General features: G+C 40.8%; 1 protein-coding gene across 1 annotated transcript; it reads right to left on the bottom strand.

Annotated features, from left to right (window-relative positions):
- Positions 1-294: 294 nt before the first annotated feature.
- Positions 295-23,932, bottom strand: API5 (apoptosis inhibitor 5). Its single transcript, XM_075927515.1, has 14 exons — positions 23,696-23,932; positions 21,697-21,858; positions 19,789-19,882; positions 15,698-15,763; positions 15,235-15,386; positions 13,322-13,528; positions 11,130-11,234; positions 10,116-10,205; positions 8,430-8,611; positions 8,007-8,100; positions 6,169-6,225; positions 5,106-5,182; positions 4,476-4,612; positions 295-2,505 (listed from the first exon to the last, which is right to left on the bottom strand). Exons 1-14 carry the CDS (start codon positions 23,762-23,764, stop codon positions 2,426-2,428), a joined length of 1,572 nt encoding a protein of 523 aa, XP_075783630.1. The 5' UTR covers positions 23,765-23,932; the 3' UTR covers positions 295-2,425.
- Positions 23,933-24,469: the final 537 nt, after the last annotated feature.

The following is a 24,469-nucleotide window of genomic DNA, read 5'->3' as shown; positions in this document are numbered from 1 at the left end:
TCTATGAATTGTATCATGGATTATTGTATTCAGCTGACAAACTCATCATTGCCATTTCAGTTGAGAGATACATCTATATTTCCTATCCAAAACTTTGCTTCTAGTATTAATTTAGATGGTTCAATAGCTGCAACATTGTCTTAATGGTGGCTAATTCTAATTTGTAGATTAAAGTATTAATTTTATATATGTGACATAAGCAGGGAGATCCTTGCAGAATGAAAGACATTAAAAAACCATTAGTGAGCCATCACAAGTATGAAAAACTACAGGAATCAAGAACCAGTAAGCCACTCAAAATTACAAAATGAATTTATTCCAAAAGCAGTAAGGGAACGTTTACAGTTGAACAAGGTAGTGAACAGGTGCCTCCAAAAGAATTCACTGTATCAGAAAAGAATGAAATGAGAGGAGAAACTGGCTCTTCCCGAGACATCAAGAACTTTGCTGAAGCTGCACACCATCTCTCTGAAAAAAAGGTGTCAAAGTTCTCACTCAAACTCCAGTGAGTAAAGCTGCTTTCATCCAGTGATTAGAATATAAATGTGCTTACAAACAGGGTTTGAAAGTTATTTAGAAATCCTCAAATACAAATTTGTTGCGTTATGCAGCATGCCAAATTTTTACCTGGAAATACCAATTCTATGCTTATTTTCAAATTACATTTTGATCATGTTAATTTGTATTTGAAAGCTGAAGTTTAATTGGTCAGTTTAAGTGGCTATTTGAATTTAGCAAGTGTCTTGTATTCAGAAAAAATACATTCAACAAAAGTGCTTATGGAATGTCCAAAGTTTACTATCCCCAATGCTCCAAAGCTGCACAGAACTCAAGTTTGGAGACAGTTTCTGTAATTTGATAGTTCTGGCTTTTTTTTTTTTTTTTTTAAAGACACAGTTTTCTAGAAGATCTTGAATTAGTTCCAGAAATACTAATGTACATTCCTCAGATTATCGTGATAAATACCAGAGAATGTTGATGAAGACACCTGTGGCAGATTCACAAGCTATTCCTCACAAATACACATGAAACTAGTAGGAAAACGTTACTTTTAGACATTTGGTTTGGGGTACAGTCATCAAAATGGTGAAAATAAAAGTTAGGGAAATCTTCAGTCATCTAAAGCCTAAAATATTGTCAACACTTCTTTTAACTATGTTAAAATTTCTTTTTTCCTCCCAACTTCTCTTCCATTTACTATCACAACACCTTTTACAATGTTTAGTCTTTGAAGAATGAGCTGAGAAAGTAAAAAAATGTTAAAGTGGTAAAACATTTAAGTGGGGCAGAGGGTGGGAGAGGGAGGAGGGAAAGAGAAGAGAACAAAACCAAACCTATGTGCCATATCTGCTCTTATTTACTGAGTGTCCACTATTAAATAAAATCTTAGGTTACCATGAAGAACAAAACTAGTCGGAGTCTTCAATTCTTCTCCTAAATCAAACATGGATGGATTTTTTCCCCAGTGGTACCCAAAATAACATTTTTATTTCTTTGTTGTTAAAATGCAGTTTGTATTATTTAAAAAAAATTCAAGTCCCAACAGACCCAGAATCTTTGAACACACAGGAAAGAGCCAGGCTACTACTGCTGTCCAACTCCAATCTATGAAGCTTAATCATTGCATCTGACTTTCCCCATTCTTGAAGTATTTCTAGTCTTATTTTCCCTCATTTTACTGAAATTTCACGGTATATGCATACATATTCATATTGAACATTAAAAACCCATTTGCAAAACACCACTTTTGTATTACAATGTAGGGAGAAGAGTAAGCTGTAAAAAACAAAATAATCACATTCTCCACAACTACGTTAAATGATTGCTTCATGCTAAAAGCAAAAATGTGTGTCCGTTAGACTATAAAAATGCAACATTTGTCTGAATAGTCAACGATTCTGTAATAAAGAGTAAATAAATGCTAATTTAATAATAGTACTCTTCTCCACATATTGCAAAATATTGTTATAGATGAGGAAAGGATTACTGCAGCTGTCAATCTTAAATGATGTGTACCTTTGTAGTCATACCTTTCCTGTCCATTATTTAATATATAAATTCAATTACAATATTGTTTCAGTTGAGTAATAGCTGATTTTTAGGTTAATATACAAACTGTCAAGATGTTGTTTCAGAAAAAACATCTACGCTGTTTTCCAATTCTGAATAAACCCTGAAGACACTTGAAATAACTCAAAATGCTGACTAATCATCCAAAAATACAGTTGTAGTTTCACTATGGATGAGTCTGTAGTCCATTAGAAAAGTAGATCATACATACAAAGGTATAAAGAACATTTAAGTCAGTCTTTAGCAGAAGGCAGTCCTTGAAGGGATACAATACTCCAGGCAATCCTTTGAGCGGTACTTTCACTTTTACAGTTGTTTTATGTTATGACGACTCTGGAGAACGTAATGGTCTGGTTCAATAGATTCTTCCTCGACTGCGATTACCTCGTCCTCCCCAGCCTCTCCCTCGGCCACCCCGGAAACCACCTCTCTGCTCTGAAAATAAATGCAAACATTTATCTCATACAGGTCTCTGATGTTTGAATCACTGATTAAAAAAGTGAAATTGCAATATTATCATACCTGTTATAGCTGTTCTATTATTTTTGTTATAATTACCTGGGTTAAACCCATCAACATAACGGTATTTGAAACCTTCTGACAAGATAGTAGTATATTAGTTTAAAAGGTTTTTGTATCAGTTCTATTAAAGTTTTTACTACATATCATAGTGTAGATCAAACGTATGCTTTACACTAACTGTAAGTAGTCCTACTGACTTTAAATGGGACTAATAATCTATTTAAAATTAAGAACATACTAAAGTGTTTTGCTATATTGGTACCATAATGTTTTCAGTTTAAGGATTCAACACCTTAAGAACCACCACAGGACATAAATATACGAACAGTTCATTGGAGTTAGTTTTTCATTTAGCTCTATTAAGTTTGATCTCACTGCATTTGGAAGAACCAAAAACGTGTCAAGCTTCTGTTAGTAGCCTATCTAGAGTTTGATCCTAATGGAAGCCTTAATACAGGGTGGGTTAGTTCCTGGCAAGCTGCCACTACCATGTTCATCTGCGCCTTTGTAGTTATTGGACAACTGCAGCTCTCAGATGCAAATTGCCGTTCACGGCCAATTCAAATGGAAGGAACTGGTGTGGACTGGAATTTGCCCACCTCTGCCTTAATGCAAAATACTTTAGTCACCTACTATTTTTCCTTCCCTCGTAATAGTTAATATTAAGCCTTTAAAATTACATTAAACTTAACTCTACAAAAGCAAAGGACAAACGTTGAATATTTAAAACTAGACATTGGAGTGAGGAACAAAAAGTTGACTGTCCTCATAGCATCCTGTACTAACAGGAAGACAAATGAGTTGAGTTGAATCATTTTCAGCTATAATTTCTTCAAATTATATTAAAAGTTAAAAAGTCTGAGGGGTAGCCATATTAATTTGTAATTTTAAAATGAGTAGCACTTTACAGACTAACTAAGTATATAGGCTCATGAGCTTTCAACAGTAAAACCCACTTCATCAGATGAGGCAGATGTATCTTAGATTTGGTTACTTACATTCTTAACAGAAAAAAACAGTTATCCTTCAATTGTAGGAGCAGTGTTAATGAAGCTAATTAAGTGAGCTAGATGTGTCCCATTCATAGTTTTTGATCTGAAAACGTGAATGTTAAAGGCAGGGAAAATTGGCTTTGTTGTGCCCAGGGTAACAGTATTGTAGCACCAAAGGTCTGCCTACTATGTTTACAAAAATTTACAACAGAATTTTCATTGTTAAGAATATTACATTATACTGTAATACAGTGGTCCCCAAACTTTTGGGGGCTGCGGGGCACGGGGCTGCTCACTCACCGTGTGTCCGGGGGCAGGGCCGCTTACGGGCCACGCGCCCAGGGGGTGGGGCCGGCATATGCATCGCACGCCCGGAGGGGCAGGGCCAGCAGCTTATGCCGCGATCCCGGGGGAGGGGCCACCCATGCACAAGGGGCCGGCACCGCACTTGTGCCACGCACCCGGGGCAGGGGCCGCCCATGCCCCCCGGGGCCAACACCATGTGCCACGTGCAGGGGGGTGGAGCCGGCCCAGATTGTTCGGCAGGTGCACATAAATGGTCCGGCGGGTTTCATGGTGCCCACGGGCACCGCGTTGGGAACCGCTGCTGTAATATAATGTGGAATCTCAGCTTTCTAACAATTTAATCCCCAGTTCTAGTGATCTGCAGAGACTGATGGCTGCTAAAATTATGTTGAAAAGTTGCTTGGTTAGTGGGATGATAAATTTATCTTATCACTAGTCCAGGTTTAAAACAAACAAGCAAACAAAAACCACAGATACAATTTCATGGAAAAAATCATGACACAAAATTCAGAACTTGCTTAACTAACATCTTTTCCAGAGGGATATAATTCAAAGTGCAAGGTTCTTCCAAACACTCCAACTCACCATAAGAAAAGCTGCCCAGATTGCTACTGTATTTTCCACTGGGTGGGTTGTATATTTGCCTCGCATCCCTTTTTGGTCCTGCTGGAGTTTTCTTCGGTGGTGAACTTGAGGTTGTATCTTCACTAGTTCTTTTTTGACTACATAGGCAAGAAAATATAGAGACAGGTCTTTAAAAGATACTGCACTAATCCCCAAGTAATAAATATAGACTCGGTATACTCATCCCCATCAATTAATATTTATAAACCGGTAGAGCAGTTAATGAAGACACTCTCTGCAAGATGGTATTATAGAGCCTTCCTGGAAGACTGATCCCCATTTTGATTAAATAATCTACTGCATCATCCCAGGAAGGCTTGACACCTTATATCACTCACCAACAACTAATCTGCTGCGTGACTCCCAGTGTGGCAAATGATGCTAAGAATATCACTTGTACACAGTGCCTTCAAGGTACTATTACACAGCTATAATCTTAAATCCATCTAAATTTTTAGCATGCAAATTTGGCTTTTAGATTACATGCCAACCAACACACTCTGACAAATGAATGTACATCACAAAATAATAATTCCACAATATGTATATGAAATAGCATCACATTAAGCAAGATTTCCTGGCAATTCTTACCCTGCATCAGCCTTCTGTACAGGTTTCCAGGACAGCGTAACTGTGCTCTTGTAAGAAGGGGGAATGTGGAAAAGATCCTAAAGAAACAAAATTGTAGACCTTTTACCCCAAAATTAAGTCCATGGCAATAATACTCCATATATACACACACACCTTTATAATGACTGCATCAGGAATACTTCCCTATTTCCCTCAACCTCCCTAAATAAAAGTCCTCTTTGGTTTTAAAGAGCTAAGTCCTAAGATCTGGAAACACGAATTACCTGGATGAACCACTTAAAAAAATTCAGCTATTTTAGTCCATGTACTTTAATATGAAATTAGAATTTCATATTAATGGAGGTGCCTCATGCTATGATTCTGTACAGTACATTAACATCACTGTAGTAACGTACTGTACACAGGATTACAATGGTTCCTGTGTGGGTCTCTTTGCAATCCCCACCACTATGCTAAGAAGCAGCACAGCAATGAGCAAAAAATAGGCTCGTTAGAGTGCCATGGTATGAACTTTGAAGGGAAAGTACAATAAAAACAGTTGGCTTTAAAAGCATTATTTTAAACCTTTAGTAATATATCCCTGAAATACTGACTGATTACAGATACCAAAGGATGGACTGTTAACGAGGCAAGACACTGGCAAAGGAGAACTGATCCATTATAGTGTTTTTTAAAGTAAATTCTCACTCTGTCTTGATAATGAGGACATAAACTTTATACACTGAGCAGGTAGGGTACTGAAATGGATTTCAAACAGCCAGTCACTGTTTCACTTCAATAAACCTTTTGTTTATTAATTGCTTCTGTTAATTGCTAACCAGCAGCTCCATACAGTACAAAATGGAAATGTATTTGCATGACTGCCAAGAAGCACTGACCTAACAAAAGCTTCAGGGTGCCAATGCTGAATTTGACTTACTACACAGTAGAGATGATAGTTCAGTGTTCTGACAATAAAATTTGACCCCCTTCTAGATAGTTTTTCAAGAGCTCCTTCTTTTTCAGAGATCCTTCTATAACACATCTGTACCATACTTAGAAATAACAGAAGAGATAAGCTTACCTTGATTAAAACATTGATGTTATTAGTTATTTTCAAGGCAACCACTTTAATTTTGTTCTGGGGAGAAAAACAAAACAGCAACAGTTATTCTAGTAATTTGAAAACAAAACAGCAACAGTTATTCTAGTAATTTGAAATTACATCAGATGTATTTAGTGAAGACAGATGTATTAGAATTTTACTGAACACTTCCTAGTTCATTTCTATGGCCATGATGCAAGCTCTATAGCAAGTTTCCATAAATGATTTAGCTGTTATAATTTTAAGTTCTCAGTAATTTTGTATTTAATGAAATTCACAGTTGGGTGTAGAATTCCAAGATCTCCAATTGTCTACCATTATTTTTTTCAATACAATTGTGTGTCACATTCAAAACTCAATATATATATCTAGGCCAAACAGACATAATATGTGGGTAAAAAACCACTATCATAATCTGAAAGCCAAAGCAACACTGTGACCTGTTGCACATAGTTGCATGTGGTTGTGGTTTAAAAGTGCTTCCCCATCTTCAGAAGTGGCATCTGGATAAATGACACTCCATCATGTATCTTTTACAAACAAGTCTCCATCACTGTCTTGTTTCAATATGCCAGGAAGATTGGCCATGGTTAGGCATCATTATAGCATAACCAGATACTGACTTGGGAAGCAAGCATCAGTGGTTTGTTAAAAGTGGAATGACATTGCTTCTAAATTCCATGACTGATGTTGCAACAGATGGGAAACTTAACTGCTTAGAGAAATGCAAGACTGATTCTAACAAGACATTGAACTCTGTTTTCTGGTATAATGTGCTGGCAAACTGCCCCTCCTAATTTCCAGCACCCTCTGGCACTGCAGTTCTATATGCTCACACAGCTGTTTCAGCTTCCCTGAATGCTGACCTGCAGCACATCTAGTACTTCAAACTTGGACATAGCCAATAGCACGTACTGTAGTACCTTTGTGGTACTGAGAACTAACAAAAAATTTGAATTCAAACTCATTTGAACATGGGGATTGAACGCGAGTCTGCAGAGGTGAGAGTATAATGCATTCGTGCATGCTGTCTTCACACTTACTGAATCTACATTTACTAAAGCTAGAAAACATTTGCCGTTTTCCACACCACGAAACAAAGTTTATTTAAAACTGCAAAAGCTTTCTTCTCTCTAAAATAGGGATGTGAAGGAGTAATCGACTATCCGATAAGCAAATGCTTATTGGATAGTCAACAGGACACTCAACTAGTCGCTTTTCCCTACCTTTCTGCCTCTATCAGCTAGAGGCCGCAAAAAGGGGGGGGGGGGAGGGAAGTGGGGTACTTCAAAGCAGCAGTGCCACTTGAAGCCTGGAGGCAGACCCCAGGTTTCATGCGGTGCTGCCGCTTTGAAAAACAGCGTGCACCCCAGAGCCAGCTGGGGTGTCCCCAGGCTGCATGTGGTGTTTCAAAGCAGCAGTGCTGACCCCACCTGACCCCAGGCTCCACAGAGTGCTTTCGTCTTTGGCTGCTGCCAAAGGCGGAGGAACCAGCCAAAGGCGGAGGCACCCTATCAACTAATTGACTAGTCGATGCAAAAATGCATTGACTATTCGATTACTCAATTACCCGATACTTAACATCCTTACTCTAAAATACTTGCTATCAGTTGTATAGATATTTGCCTGAAATGCAGTGTCAACGTATAGTCACTTAGTAGGTTTAAGCAGCATAGCAATAGCCATTTCCCAGTGACATTTAAGTAGTTCAATTGCCTAAAAATCATCTCAGCAATAAAGCCTAACATTTATAACTGTTTGCAATAGCTATTTCAGTAGAAATGACAAGAGGAGAACTGATACTGGGAAATACATACCTCTTCTGTTTTTAAGGCTTCACCTGTTTTTCCTTGAAGTGCCAGACGAAGCTGTCGTATATAAACCTGCAACCCTCGGGCAAAATACTGTAGCCTAATTTAAAAAAAAAAAAAAAAAAAAAAAAAAAAAAAAGAGTTCACATAAGTATTTAATTAATCCCAACCTAACCAAGCACAAAACTTCCAAGCATTCCTGTAAAAAAAAAAAAATAGCAAAAAACTGTAATGACAGTTTTTTAAATAAATGCTAAAAACCATTTTTCAGTCGGTTCACTATTTCACCTACCAATCTGATTTATGCTTCTCCCACATTCAAACAGTTCAGCAGAGAAAGGATCAATAATACTCTCCACTGACACTTCCAATATGTCCAGTCTAGCTGAGTTTGCAGCTAAGTGACCATTCCTTTTTCTTATACATTACCTGATTTTGAAGTCTTTCAATTTTTCAGCATTGAGCTTGGATGTAAGGAAGTCTGGAAGCTTTCGTCCTAGCTGATGAAAGCTGTACAACAAACACTCCACATAGCTGAACTGCAACTTGGGCTCTTCGTTGCCAGCATTTTCACCATTCTCTGCTTCCTCCGGAGGGAGTGGCATGTACTCCTGATGAAACAAAGCAGAACAGAGACATTCAATGCTTTCCACTCACCTGTCCCCTTTTTTCCAACCTTTGCATCTCATCCACTTTCACAAGAGAGCAAGGCTATGGAAATTAAAACTCAATATTGAAAATAAACAGCATTACCAAATCAGTTAGCTCAATATGTAAGCAAGTTAGCAGTCTACTATTTACCAGTTTCTCTTGAATGTATGATTGTACAAATCTTCTCTGTTACTTCAGTGTTAGGAAGTAGATACGTTAAATTTAGTTTAATCAATTCATTGACTAGTCGATTACCTGATATGCTAGGGAGCCGCAGCAGGGTTAGCTCCCGGACACGGGAGCTAATCCTGCTGGGGCTCTGCCTTTTAAATGTATTAAGAGCCTAATGGCTCTTAAAACATTTAAAGAACAGGCACAGCATCTGAAACTGGGCATGAGCCAGGAATCAGTTGATTCTCAGCTTACGCCAAGGTCCTGCCACCCCTCTGCTTTCCCTGACCCCCAGTGTAGAGACAGTGCTGGGGAGAGTGGGGGAACAGACTTTTAAGCCAGCTTCCCCCAGCACCAGCTTCTGTCTTCCTACCTTGCTGCCTCTGATAGAGGCGGGGGGGAGGGGGGAGGGGAGAGGAGAGAGAAGCAACTAGTCAAGGGACTATGCTTATCGGATAATTGACTAATTGTTTACATCCCTAGCAGGGAGGATCAACTGACATTTCTCTATAGGCTCTGCTGTAGTCGAGCATAGACTACAACTAAACTAGTTTAAACTACATTACATAGAACCTTATCTATTCTGACAATTTTAACAGTCTCCCTTCATCGTACTAGTTCTATGTTACTAGCATTTGTTGGCAGGTGGTTCAGAATAGCCACCAACACTTATTATCATCTTACCTATACTTGCTCTGAGCTAGTAAGTGACTGAGATAGCTCTGCAACTACTGCTAGCATAGATGTATTTTAAGAACATCATATAAACACAAACTTGGGATATGAAAGTGTAACCATTTAAACTGTTAGGCTCATTGGTTAACATGCAGAGTTACGTGCAACTCCCTCTTCCCTCTGCACTGCTGCCTCTGTTTCAGGGGAGCAGGGAGGAGGGGGAGAGGAGGAAGGTAGAGGCAGGAGCTGATGCATGTGGGGAGCTAGCTTCATGTTGACTCTGGCTGTCCCGCTCTCCCCTGTATGAAACCCTGTAACCGCTGAATTTTTCATTGGTTAAATTAAATGGATTTTAACATCCCTAACACAAACCATGCTACTTTTTTCATCTTGGATCAAAACCATGTGTAGAGAAATCATCTAGTTATGCAACACTACAGAAAGATTCCAACTGGGAAAAGAGATCTTTGCATTTATTTGTCTTGAACAGAAGAATAACCAGGGGTAACTACCTTTACAACAGGAAGAGACCACAGATAAATGGGTAATAAGCTACCGAAGGTCACTCACGCTGAAGAGAGTGTTTTTTCTTATTGTATCACAGCAAGTCTGCCTTACCAGTAATTTATCAAAAAGCTTCTTCAAGTTTGATTCTAGCTTTTCCATGTCACCACAAAATGAACTCATTTCAGCAAGTAGTTTCAATACCTACAAATGAAAACATGGCCTTGATAAAATTAAAAGTTACAAACACATAATTGCATGCATTTTAAATAAAAGTGGATTGCAACATTAGCTTCTTCAACATGGCTTCTTTAGCATATCAACATTCGATTGCCATAAACTTCAATCACAATTTTAAAAAGTCTTTAAAATACAACTGATGTCAGCTGAAGGACATCTTAGCTTTAATAAGGGCTTTAAGTAGCAGAGATTTTTGGAGAACTAATTAAAATTAACACAACAATAATATTTTTACCCATACTTTAATAACTATTATGCAGAGAATGTCAGACTAAGCTTGCCTGATCCTCCTGTCTACAGTGAGGAACAGATGTTGATTCAATCTTTTCTAAAGCACACTGCCTCCATGATGCCAGAAGAATGAATATAAAAAGGTATTCAAGTTATTCTCTCATGCTTTGTCAGTACATCTTGTCTATCTGGGTCTGTCTTTCAGCTTCTAAGCTGTTTCAGACAAGAATCCCCCCACCCTCACCCCCCTCCTCCAGCACAAGCACATTGCTGGACAAGAAGCAATTCTAAGCAGGAAATCTGAAAAGCAATGTGAAGGAAGAGAAACAGTTTGGAGAATTCACTGAGGACACCATAAGATTAATGACCATAGTCATTATTCCTGTTAATTAGGGAAATTTTTTTTGCTTTCTGTATTTACTCTTAGGTCTAAGAAGGAAAGTTCTGCTCAACCCAGCTCCATCAGCTTGCAGAGTCATGTGGTCTTTCCCCATGTTATTAAGCGAAACAGCCACAAGACAGTGAACCAGCACATTGCTGGAATACACAATGCAGTTTTTACAACTCCAGCATGTTATGCAGAGAAACATTCACTTCTGCAATAAGCACTTTGATGTGTATGTTTGAGGTTTAATAGCTCTTACAGGCTTAACTTACCTCTAACTGGATATCAAGGCCCTCTACTGGAGTAGTTAGGGAACTGAGGTTTGGCAACACATGCTCACAGAAGTAAGTCACAAACCTTGTAGAATGAACATTTTTCTGTAAAGTACAAAAGGCACTAAGATTACTGAAGGGCTTTGATTTAATTCTGCTCCTTTCCCTGCCTGACGGACACTCAGCATTTTGCTACCCCTTAGCTAATTTCCACCCTCAAAAGCCATGAGCTCTTGCAACTAAGAATGCTGCCTAGTTTATAAGGGATTTTGAGAAAACTGCATGTGCTTTTCCTATAAACAGTTTGTTTCCCCTGAAGGAACAGGCCTTAAATTGTTACAATATGCCTTGCAACATTTAAATTCATCAGCAGAAAATGTTCCTATTGGACCATGTACTCCAAAGGATGATTTTAGGATTCAAATCCAGCTCTCTCTCTTGACAGAGCAGATATTACTAGGTCTTCTATTCAGTAGTCTGACAAGACACCTTGTATATTAAATAACATACTAATCGATTAGTCAATAAGTGGGGGAGCCGCAGTGGGGTTAGCTCCTAGCCTCAGGAGCTAACCTCGCTGTGGTTCTGCCTTTTAAAGGTAATAAGAGCCGGGAGGCTCTTAATACATTTAAAAGGCTGAAGCGCAGTGTGGGGATCCGGCATGAGCCAGGAATCAGCTGTTTCCCAGCTCACACCCAGTTCCCACTACCCCCTGCAGAGACGGTCCTGGGGAGCGGGCAGAGAGCCACTTAAGCTGGCTCCCCCCAGCACTGGCTCCTGCTTCCCCCCTCGCTGTCTTTCTCTGATAGAGGTAGCAGAGGTGGGGTGGAGTGAGGGATGGGGGTGTCTAGTCACTTACAACCCTACTGAGTGCCAGTGTTTTAAAAAGAAGTTAATCTATTCCTGAAGTTAGTCGAAGGCATCTTTTGAATGACTTCCTTTTAGTATAAGTGCTCATCTGTGTCTGATATAGGAGTTTTCGCTTGCCCAGAAGTCGCTGCCCATGACCTTAAATCCTGCCTTTATCTTATGACTTTCCTTGCAAGATGGAAACAAAAACTGACCAAAAACTCTCATGTCTCAGTTCCTTCTGTACTATGGGTACCAAACAAAAACACCAGTCTCCTTTAACAGACTGTCAAAAGTCCCCTGGAGTGGAGGAGTGTATCAAGAACAGTTAAATCAGTGCAAGAATTAGAATTTCAGAGCATTCTCCACCTTACAAGATGGGGAACTAGAGGTAATCAACCAAAGATCGTAAAAGAACTCTGCAACACAGCCACAAATATAATCCACTGCCTTAGCCACAAAGCCCTACTTCCTCTTACAATATTGTGTTTTGATGTTTTCCTGATTCTTTAAGAGAAGTTCCCGAACACTACACTGAGCACACAGAGCTAAGCAACAGTGTTGCCTATCTGCCAGGGATGCTAAGACCAGAAAGAATGTATTAAAAGACTTCTATAACCATAGAAAAAGTTATCTTTACTGAAAAGATTATCTTCCATAAACTGTAAAGAAAATTTCTATTTTCTCAGCTAACACACTAAGGGTCTAGAATACAGGGGTTTTTTTTCGAAAAAAGTAGCCTTTTTTTGGAAAAACTTCCCCTGTGTCTAGACTGCTGCTGTGTTCTTTCAAAAGTAAATCGAAAGAATGCAGCAGTTTTTTCGGCCACGGAAAACCTCGTTTTTGGAGGAACGACACCTTTTTTTTGGGGGGGAAGGCTATTTTTTTCAAAAAAAGGCGCTATGTAATGCAAACTGTACTTTTTAGAAAGAGCATCAAGACTGCCTGGATGCTCTCTTTCGAAAAAGCAGCTTGCTTTTTCGAAAGTACCAGTTGTAGTCTAGACGCTCTTTTTCTAAACATCTTTTGAAAGAGGCTTGTAGACTAGACGTAGCCGAAGACAAATACCACATATACCAAAGAATAGAGGTGAGAGACAGGCATCATTCACAATAATATCTTCAATTTGAGAGAAAAATTGGAATTTTGGGAAGACACAAAAGTTGCTGGCATTTAAATCAAAATGGAAATTCTCCAGAACAGATCAGTACAAAATACAAGTAAGACTTAGAATAGAGAAACTGCTGACTATATACTACAGCTGTGCTATCACTCTAAACTAAAGACATTACAATCAGCAACATTAATACGGTACTAACTATATGAAGGAAAGAAATACATACGGAGAAAAGTGGTACTGCCTGTCGAGTACACTGCAGAAGTCTGTCCACACAATCGGGATCAGATGGATTGAAGGTTTGCTCCAGGTCAGCTTGTTCAGCCACCAGTTCCACCAGTTGCTGCCTCCCACTCACAGTCTGTAAGCTTTTTAAGCCAGATAATATCTTCATGAAAAGAACAAATTCCTCACCAGTCACATCTTCAAGGACCTTCAAATAAAAGCAGAAAACAGAATACCACTGGAGCAATTTGTAATATCCATCTTCTAGTACATTTAAGTTGGTAAATAGTGCTATTATTCAATTTTTTTCAGTCCTGAATGCCTAAAACTGAAAGAACTTTAGCCATGTAATTGACTTCATATTTCTTAGTTACTTTTATTCATTTCTGTATTTCTCTCAGTCTGGACAATGAAAATAGAATCATAGAACACTAGAACTGGAAAGAACTTTAAGATGTCATCGAGTCCAGTCCTTTGCCCTCATAGCAGGACCAAGTGCGCCTAGATCATCTCTGATAGATGTCTATCTAACCTAGTCTTAAATATCTCCAGTGATGGAGATTCCACAACCTCCCTAAGCAATTTATTAGAGTGTTTAACCTTCCTGACAGTTAGGATGTTTTTCCTAATGTCTAACTTAAACATCCCTTGCTGCAGTTTAAGCCCATTGCTTCTTGTCCTATCCTCAGAGGCCAAGGAGAAAAATTCTTGTCCCTCCTTGTGACACCCTTTTAGATACTTGAAAACTGCTATCATGTCCCCTCTCCGTCTTCTCCTTTCTAAACTAACAAACCCAATTCTTTCAGTATTAATCATTTTTGTTGAGCTTCTCTGGACCTTCTGCAATTTCTCCACATCTTTCTTGAAATGTGGTGCCCAGAACTGGACACAATACTCCAACTGAGGCCTAATGAGCGCAGAGTAGAGCAGAAGAATCACTTCTTGTGTCTTGCTCACAACACTCCTGTTAACGCACCCCAGAATCATGTTTGCTTCTTCTGCCACACTGTTAACTCATATTTAGTTGTGGTGCACTATGACCCCTAGATCCCTTTCTGCAGTACTCCTTCCTAAGCAATTACTTCCCATTCTGTATGTAATGAAACTGATTGTTCCTTCCTAAGTGGAATACTTTGCATTTGTTATTAAACTTGATCCTATTTACCTCACCATTTCTCTAGTTTGTCCGAGATCACTTTGAATTATGACCCTATCCTCTAAAGCACTTGCTATCCCTCTCAGCTTGATATCATCTGCAAACTTAATAATCATACTCTCTATGCTATCATCTAAATCAATGATGAAGATATTGAACAGAACTGGTCCCAAAACAGACCCCTGCGGAGCCCCACTTGTTATGCCCTTCCAGCATGATTGTGAACCATTAAGAACTACTCTCTGAGAACCAGTATCCAGCCAGTTATGCATCCACCTTATAGTAGCCCCATCTAAGTTTTATCTGCCTAGTTTATTGATAAGAAGATCATGCAAGACTGTATCAAATTCCTTACTAAAGTCTAGATATATCATGTCCACAGCTTCTCTCTTATCCACAAGACTTGTTATCCTATCAAAGAAAGCTATCACATTAGTTTGACATGATTTGTTCTTTACAAATCTATGCTGGTTGTTACCTATCACCTTATTTTCTTCCAGATATTTACAGATGAATTCCTTAATTACTTGCTCCATTATAAATAGATTATAAACAAATGTTAACAAGTAGTTCCTTTCATATTCAAATACACTAACATAATGCTGTTACATCCAGGTTCAAACATAGCTGAGTAGTCATACAATCATGAGCCATAATGGTTAATGGGGTTTTAAAAAATTAAAACGGGAAACATTTTTACTTAACCTCTCCCCGCTGATTTAACAAAACCTAAATTTGGAGTGAAATACAACATTTACCTTTTTTGATTCAGTTAATATGAGCTCTTCTACTTCCTTTGTTAACACTTCCTCAGGTAGGGTCCTGAGTTTTGTAGAAAGGAACTTGATGGCTCGTTCTCTCACAATATCCTCTCCCTGAAGAATCTGACTGAACAAGCCTCCCAGTGTCCCTAAAATGCAAGAACAATTCAACTAATCCAAACCATTCAACAATTTTATTATTATGATATACAGCAAAAAGAAAACTACTAATTATTCCTTCATGTATGTTTGCATATCATATTGCACATTTTGGGTGCCACTATATTACCAAGAGGATCTGTGTTTATATAAGCCAAACATTTCTAGATCTGTAAGAATGGCAAGTAATAACATTTTCTTAAAATTCTACCCTTACCTGCAGCAGATACAAGTGCCATTCCTTATCTCACTGGTATTTAAAACAATAAAAACATTATATATAAAAGACTTTGTGCTTTACCTTTAGCATCCATCTTAAATATACTTAGCAGAGCATTGTTCACCAAGTTGAATTCAGCAGAATCATCTGGGGAAGAGAAAATTTGAAGTCATTTTCAAAATTCAAAGTCAATTCAAATTACGCATCTTTCTGAAATACTGCAGTAAGGGCAGGAATCAGAGGTCAAAAGGAATACTCCAACAAACACAAAAAGGTCTCTACTCCTGACATCTGATTACAAAAAAAGTCACTGCAGAGTTTAAACATTTAACAAATATTTATCAGGAAAACAGGAAGCTGTCATCCTGACAGTGAAGATGCAAAATAGAAGCAAAAAATAAAATAAAATAAAAATTCATCAATAGGAAACCTTAAAAGTCAAAGTTACAAAAAAAAAAAAAAAAATTGGTAAGCCATTCTAACTAAATATTAAGGTTAGTGGAAGAGACGGTTAAACCTATAGTAACCAAAGTGATATCAGCTGATATGTTCATTTCCTTACACATTCACTTCAAAAAAACTTCAAAGTTCTCCAGTGCTTTCCACAGAAGAAGCAAATTTTCCCTCTTATTTTGAATAAAATAGGGCTTCTACTGGAAAGTAGCATCAAGCAAGTCCCTTCTGACAGGCAACATTTCCTATTTACTAACTAGGAGAGACTAAAATATTAGTTATAAATTCTCATTATGTAGTAAATATTTAGTTCTCCAGAGTCACTGGGGTTTTCTTTTTGAAAATAATAGAATATGTGAAATACTGAATGATATTAAGTGTTTTAATTTATTGCACACTGAAAATGTTGTGAAAGATTTAATTATGCCAAAGAAGATAAATCAATTGGTCTTTCAAAACCTTCAGGAAATTTAGCAACATGACCCACACGTACACTTGATTATGACAGATCCAAGGCACCAGTACATGAAAAGTTCATTAGCTTTTATACAGAGGGCAAAGGTAGTCCAGAGCAGTGGTTCCCACTAAGGATGTTGAGGACTAGTTGAATCAACTAGTTGCTCTTGTTTGCTGCCTCTATAGTATAGAGGCAGCAAAGGGGAGGAAAAAGAGAGTACTTGCGGCATTTCTGTGGAACCCAGAGTCAGCTGAGGAGTCCCCAGCTGATCCCAGGTTCTGTGGAAATGCAGCATGGAGTCTGAGTTCAGCTGGGGAGTCCTAAGCTAACCCCAGGCTCCGTGCAGCATTTCCACAGAACCGGGAATCATCTGAGGACTCCTCAGTTGATCACGGGCTCCATGCATGGCATTTCAAAGCACAACCCAGGGAGTCCCCAGCTGATCCCAGGTTCCTTGGAAATGCCACGCAGCGCCCCAGATCAGCTGGGGAGTCCCCAGATGACCCCGGCTCTGCACGGAATTTTAAAGAGTACGTCTAGACTACATGCCTCTGGCGACAGAGGCATGTAGATTAGGGTACCGGACATAGTAAAATGAATCGGCGATTTAAATAATCGCCGCTTCATTTAAATTTACATGGCTGCCGTGCTGAGCCGACAAACAGCTGATCAGCTGTTTGTCGGCTCAGCGCGATAGTCTGGACGCTCCCCTGCCGACATCAAAGGTATTTGTCGACCACCCATACCTGGGCATACCTGGGTGGTTGACAAATACCTTTGATGTCGGCAGGGGAGCGTCCAGACTATTGCGCTGAGCCGACAAACAGCTGATCAGCTGTTTGTCGGCTCAGCGCGGCAGCCATGTAAATTTAAATGAAGCGGCGATTATTTAAATCGCCGCTTCATTTTACTATGTCCGGTACCCTAATCTACATACCTCTGTCGCCAGAGGCATGTAGTCTAGACGTACCCAAAGTGGCAGCACTGCAGGGAGCCCAGGGTAAGCGGGGGACTCAGATTCCCCCGCTGACCATGGGCTCTATGCTGGTGCGTCCGCTTTGAAATGCACAAGAGTCCCCACTGGGGACTTCTGTACATTTCAAAGCTGGCATGTGCATACAGCCCTGGGCTCTTGTGTTCGGGAAGGGTGCGGAGTTTTGCATTCCTCCTTTGAGGCATTCCGCATTCCTCCCTGTAGGAGCTCTTGTATATTTCAAAGGAGGAATGCGGAAGTGCCTATCGAGTAGTCGATGGAAATTCCATTGACTACTCGACTAGTAAATTAACCGGTATTGAACATCCTTAGTTCTCTCCCCCTTTTTTACACCGCGGATCTGCAAACCCATTCACAAACATTTTATTTGCACATTAATTATGCAAATAATGAACATGCAAATAAAATGTTACCTGTCTACCAAAATATGACCCCCAGCCTTGGCTCTGTGATCCACCACACAGCAGCTGGCTTTAGCTCTGGCAGATGCCATGTTGTAGCCAGACAGACTAACCCCTATATCATCCATCTTATTTGCCTTCCTGAAGCATACAGGACAGAGAAGGAGCAATAAAATCAGCATAGTCTATGCTGGCTCATCTGATCCTGAGAAGCTGAGGAGAGATCAGGATATGCGAGACTGCCACCGGCTGGCACCTATGTTGATTCGAACACACACAGTCCCTGGAGGAGGAATTTCCCACTGAGAAAACAATGTCCTGTACTTCCTATTTAATCACCTCAATTCTCTCTTACAAGTGTAAATTAAGTTCACAACTCCCTTGTAAGAACTGGTCTCACAGCAGACAGACCAGCATCAATTGGCATTACAGATAAGAAAGAGAAATACGTGACCCCATGAGTATAAAAGATGGGCCCAGCACACACTCACTTTGAGTGTCATTCTACCCTCTACCCGCTGGTCAGGTTAGGTGTTTGACCTCCCGAGGTTCTATGGGGACGCCCACCTCGTATTTTCGTCTTTCCTAGGAATTGAGGGACCGGCCCTGGCCTGACATGCTGGAGTCGAGAGGCACAGAAGGGGGTAAAAATGGTACCTGGATGTGGTCCTCTGTCTTAAGTGTACACATAGAAAGAGTAAGCTGTTACTTGGTACCATTATTTCTATTTTTCTATCTTTATCTTCTTTGTAACCATTTTTAAGACCTATATTTTGCTAATAGTTAAGAAATAGAACAATAGCCATTGTAACCATATGATTTATAAGCTTCTTTAATAAGCCTGTAACTGTTTAAGTTTTAACCTGACTCCTTCAGTTGTTGTAACAGAACCAAGCACAATTTAAAAGAACTTCAGCCGGTCTTAGGGAACAGATATAGGGAGAGCTTGGGCGTTTGGATTTGTGTCACACTCAGGTGGCACAATCCATTGGGGCACTCGTCAACCTCCTCCAGGTTGCCCGCTGCAAGGGACCCCGGTCTCAGCAGTTAAAGTCTCGAGTGTATAGTATACACACACACACACACACCACTCACTGCCTTGACCATTGGTTGGCAGAATTGGGGCACTCGTCAACTTCTTCCAGGTTGCCCGCTGCAAGGGACCCCGGTCTCAGCAGTTAAAGTCTCGAGTGTATAGTATACACACACACACCACTCACTGCCCTGACCATTGGTTGGCAGAACTGGGGCACTCGTCAACCTCTTCCAGGTTGCCCGCTGCAAGGGACCCCGGTCTCAGCAGTTAAAGTCTTGGGTGTATAGCGCGCGCGCGCGCGCACACACACACACACACACACACACACACACACACACACACTGCCCTGACCGTCGGCTGACACGTGTCAAGTGGCTGCTGGAGCCGAGACTGGCTAGTTGTGGCAGCTCTGGGGGCCAAGGCTGAGGTATACTCCAGCCCCTCGAGCCATTGTACAACAGCCGCTGTGGCTTGGCAACGAGTGGTTCATGGCCCAGAACCAGTTCGTGGATCAGTGGTTAGGAACCATGGGTCCAGACCATGGAACACTGGACAAAAATATTTAAATAACTCTATCTTAATTTAATGCAAAATTATTTAATCAGCTTCTTCCCAGCAGAATTGAAGGTTAGCAAATTTGCATGCTGATATGAGATGTTAACAACATGGGAAAAGAAATGGAGCTGATGGCTATTCGGCAAGCTAATGTGGAACCTCAATTCCTCTGTTGATCCACCTGTACCTCTCTTCAACCAAGGTAGTCACAAACATACATGTAACAGAAGCACATAGCAGCAGGAAACAGACAAAAACGTCATCAGTACATCTTACCTGACTGCAGAAGCTGTGTTAGTATATCTGCCACCCGAGGAAGATTATCTCCTGTGGCAAACTGAGGCAACTCCTTGATTGCTTGGCGTCGGATCTGTCAAAATGAAACACTGTCAACATCTGAACAAAAAAAAGTCAGAAATCTTAGCACATATATAAAAAAAGATCCAGACTGCAGAGTCTAAGGAAGATCCAGAACATGGGTAATTGAGAAAAAAAAATAGGGTTTGCTATTTTAGCAAACAGATTATTTTTAGTAAGTAGCAAAAGGGCTTCATTAGTGGTCAGACAACACATAACACTCTTACAAAGAGCTGTCCTAGTAATATTATTTAGTGTGTGACTGTTACCTTCTATTTCGAGTAGCATCCCTTCAAATGTTCTGGATTACACATGCTGATGTGTGAACTACATAACTCTCAAGAGGTTTCTCATCTAACTCTGCTATGCCATACTGAAAAATCTCAGTCTGGCTATTAATCAGACACTAGTCACAGCTCAAACTTCAACATCTGTGATTAGTTTGGAGAAGTCTTATGAACAGATATTTGCAGATTAAAACTTAACTATGATTTCATCTTGAGTCTAATAATGTTGGGCAAATGCCATTTTTAACAGATTGCTTAACCACTTACATAAATATATCATTATCTGATCAAAATCTAATGAACCAAATTTCTATTAAAAAGAATACAACTTCAATTATTTTTTAAAATCAAATTCAACCAAAATCTCATGAACCAAATTTCTATTAAAAAGAATACAACTTCAATTATTTTTTTAAATCAAATTCAACCACTTCTGGGTAGGTATTAATGGCTAAACAGAGAATGGATTGGTTTGTTATTAGTGTACAAGATAAAATCAGAAATACTGGGGTTCTTCTGAGCACAGCCTTCTTGTATGACCTCGAGCAAAGCACCCAAGTCAGATTTCCAGAGGTGCTTAACCCACACAACTTCTGTGTAAGCAAACTGGAGTTGTGGATGTTGACGACACCTGGAAAATCATGTTTTGGATTTTTTTTTTGCATCTCATGGTTCCAATGTATAAATGTAAAATGGGAGCAATACTTCCCTACCCTGCAGAGAAGATGTAATGCTTAATACTAGCAATGTGAAATGTAACCATGTACACTAGGCTCATCAGTTAACCTTCATGTAACCTTCACCCGGTACATGCAGCGAGGTGCCTTAAAAACCAAATTCCTGTGTGCACCAGCTTCCAGGGAGCCGCCTCCCCTCTACTGCTGCCTTGGTATGAGAGGCATCGGGGAGGCGGGGGGGGGGGGGGGGGGATGTCAGATGTAGGTGGGAGCTGGTACATGCAGTGAGCCTGCTTAAAAGCTGGCTCTCTGTGAGCACCAGTTCCTGGGGAACCAACTGCCATCTTGCACATAACCGCTGATATTTTCAGAAATTATATGGTTACTTAAAACACATTTTAACATCTCTACTTATTATAAAGTACTTTGATATAAAAAGTGCTAGAGATGTGAGAAGTATTTTTCAGTTCATTTTCTAGGTAGAGAAAATTTTCCTGTAATTAGAAAGGGTTGAATCACGAGGGATAATGAAGAAAAGGAAGATTTATCTGGTGATAGACGATGGACAGAATTACAATGTGTTCTTCAGACATTGTAAGCATTATCATGAAGCAAGTAACATAGAATCCGATTATTTCAGCCAAAGTGATCAGAATTGTTTTGACTGAAATAAAAGAAAGGAACTAACATATTGTTAATTACAATTTTATGACACACAGACATAATATAATTTGAAACATATGGACACCGGAGTCCCTTTTTTGCAAGAAAATACTTGTATAAAATGGGAGAGGAATAAAAGGGAACACAAAATAAGACTCAACATAGAAGCCTGCTAAAAAACATCCAACATGTAGCCTTACGGAAACATCTTCATCCTCACAGAGGTCCAGTTGGGCATTGATAGCTGAATCTGCCAGCTCAGGAAAATGTTTGAAGAACTTTGGAATAAACTGTGCTGCCAGTCTCTTCTCCTTGGCACCTCCTTTTACACCATCCAGTATCACTTGATAAGCATCTTTATGCTAGAAGAGAAAATAGACTATATAAAGCAGAACATACTTAGAATTTCCCTAGGATCAAGAAAGGACTTGTTATTCTCAATTGTACTTTAGTTTTTATGATTAATACAAAACCCTATTTCAAAAAGTTCACCTATATTAATGATAAATTAACGGAACCATAATTTGCATAGTGACATAAACTTGCTGACTCCTAATTGAACCAACAAAAAAATGCTGTCCAAAACACCAATAAGGTAGGAAATGGTCCATTCCAAACAGCCCATTCCTATTCCTGAAGTCAAAATTTCCACTGACTTCAGTAAGAGTAGATCTAGCCCTTAATAGCCAACTGAAGCAGTAAATCATCCTCTGCTCAGCTGAATAACATTAAAATATTTACATATTCTATCTAAGAGCCAAATGCTGCTATCGTATTCACAGAAGCAGACCCCTTAAACACAAGCAGAGTCACAACGAAGTTGATGGAATTCCATAGGATTATCAGGGTTCAATGGCATGATGAGAAACTGGAAACCTTCTATCTAGGCAGGGGAAAGAATTGATATTTGTAAAAACTTGAAGAACAACAACAATTATCTTCTGCCTAAGATGATGTTTGACATTTGATCTTTCACCTGGCATTGCCAAGTCATGTTTTTATATTAATATTTCAAGACAGAAGATTTTACTTGGAAGTCTTTATTTAAAAAAAAAAAAAAAAAAAAAGATGACTGTTGGCCAAAACTGGTCAAGCAATTTCTCTGTCCTCAAGTTGTACACAGATGAATAATCATATTGCTCTTAATCAAATATTGTTGTTACCATCTGCCATTTAAATGAACTATTGTACACAATGTCTATCTTTGGAAATAAGTTTCCTTTCTAACCAGTAATGCCTCAATAATTACACTAAAGTTGCTATTGGTTTACTTTGGCTAATTTCATTTTTACTCCTACATTGGCTTAACTGTTCAGTGCTCAGACACTGCAAGCTCTTCAGCACAAGCTTAACTCTATTGCACATATAAAATTATGCAGAACAGAAACCTTAAAATGCTAGCAGAATGTTCCTAAACAAATTACTTAAAGTGGAACAAGCAAGCTAAATATTTTATTCTAAAGAAAATGAACCAAGTTGTATTTTTAACACCTTATCCACCTTGTTGCAGAAAGAAGACTTTACCCTATTCTGGATGGTGATAATAAATGTAAAAGATGCAAGATGTGTCTTTTTTCTTTTGATGACTACCATACATTTATCTGGGCCAAACACCCAGCAAGGCAAATCTGTTTTCTGAGACGGAGCTACTAAGTGGAACACCACATTTCAAAGAGACACAGCTCTGCCAAGCAGGAGGGAGCTTCAAGGAATCGACCGACTTGTGAGGGATGATGGCTACTCACAACTCCCAGGAGAGCTGAATAGGAGCAGGGGCTGCTACGCACCTCTGGGATTCAGGCCTTCAACGTCCTGGCGAACCGTTGGCCACAAACCCTTTCCACGCCTGGGACAGCACCAGAGCGCCGTGCACCCAACACAAGGTCAAGGAGTCTCCCTCCAACTGACAGACGCCGGGCACCAGTGGCCACGGCAGGGGAGAGGGCCCCCTTTCAAGCCTGACGCCACTGACCCAGGCTGACGCTGCTTTTGGCGGGGGAGGAGGGGGAGAATATTTTAATCAGCTACGTAACCCGCTGCCCCGCCAGGCTGCTCAGCCCCAGTAACCCCCCTCCCCCCTGGCCTCCCCCTCCCCCTGCCCCTTCCAGCCCGGGCCGGGCCTGCCCTCCCCCGCCGAGGGACCCGCCGCACTCCAGCCCGAAGCTTTGCGGGGCCCTGCAGGCCGCGGCCGGGGCCCACCTGCCCCGCGGTCTCGGTGGCGTCGGCCAGGATCCCATAGTTGCGGTAAAGCTCCTCCACGGTGGGCATCGTGCGGCGGGGGCGGGCGGGGGCCGGAGCTGGAATCGGGGCCGCCGCGGCTGCTTCTCCTGCGGCTGCTGCTGCTGCTGCCACCGACGCTGCGCCTGCTGCCACCGAGCGAGCGCAGCAGCTTCCGGCGGCAGCGACCCCTGCAGGCGCGGCAGACCGACTGCGGCCGCGGGAACGCGCCCAGGGCAAGCACCTGCCCCGCTGCCCCAGCCCGGGCGCCGTCCCCCGGCGTCTCAGCCACAGAGCGTTTCCCCAGGCGCGGTGCCGCCTGTACCCCCCCCCCCCCCCCCCGCCTTGCTGCCTCTATCGGGCAGCTGCACGGGAGACGGCGGGAAGGGCAAGGGAGGCTGGCCCAGGCTCGCCACAAGCAGAGGCTGCTCTGAATCCGTGGGCGGTCGCAGCAGGGAGCGGGGATGCCCCACAGGCAGGGGCTGCTCAACCCAGTACGAGCCGGGACTGAGGAGCTCAGGTCTGGCTTGCGCTGGCTCTGGGATCTACCCCCGCTGGGGCTCTACAGTTTAAATGTAGTGGGAGCCAGGCTGCCTGTGCGCCCAGCGGGGGTAGCTCCTGGACCCGGTACAAGCCGGGACTGAGCACCTTCCCTTATCAACTCATCAAAGTGTATTGACTACATGGTTAGACAGTTACTTGCCTCTTAACATCCTTACCCCAGAGTGCTGGGTGGGTGCCTCTGCTAGCCCGGGA

The sequence above is a fragment of the Pelodiscus sinensis genome, chromosome 4 (assembly GCF_049634645.1).
Source record: "Pelodiscus sinensis isolate JC-2024 chromosome 4, ASM4963464v1, whole genome shotgun sequence".
NCBI classification, from domain to species: domain Eukaryota; kingdom Metazoa; phylum Chordata; order Testudines; family Trionychidae; genus Pelodiscus; species Pelodiscus sinensis.
This window is presented reverse-complemented; position numbering and strand designations above follow the sequence as displayed.

Coding starts and splice junctions, on each gene's coding strand:
- API5 (XM_075927515.1), bottom strand. CDS start 23,764: ATGCCCACCGTGGAGGAGCTTTACCGCAACTATGGGATCCTGGCCGAC. Junction 15,387..15,697: donor ATTTAAGATGGATGCTAAAG/GTAAAGCACAAA, acceptor CTTGCATTTTAG/GGACACTGGGAGGCTTGTTC. Junction 2,506..4,475: donor TCTGGGCAGCTTTTCTTATG/GTGAGTTGGAGT, acceptor ATTTATTTTCAG/AGCAGAGAGGTGGTTTCCGG.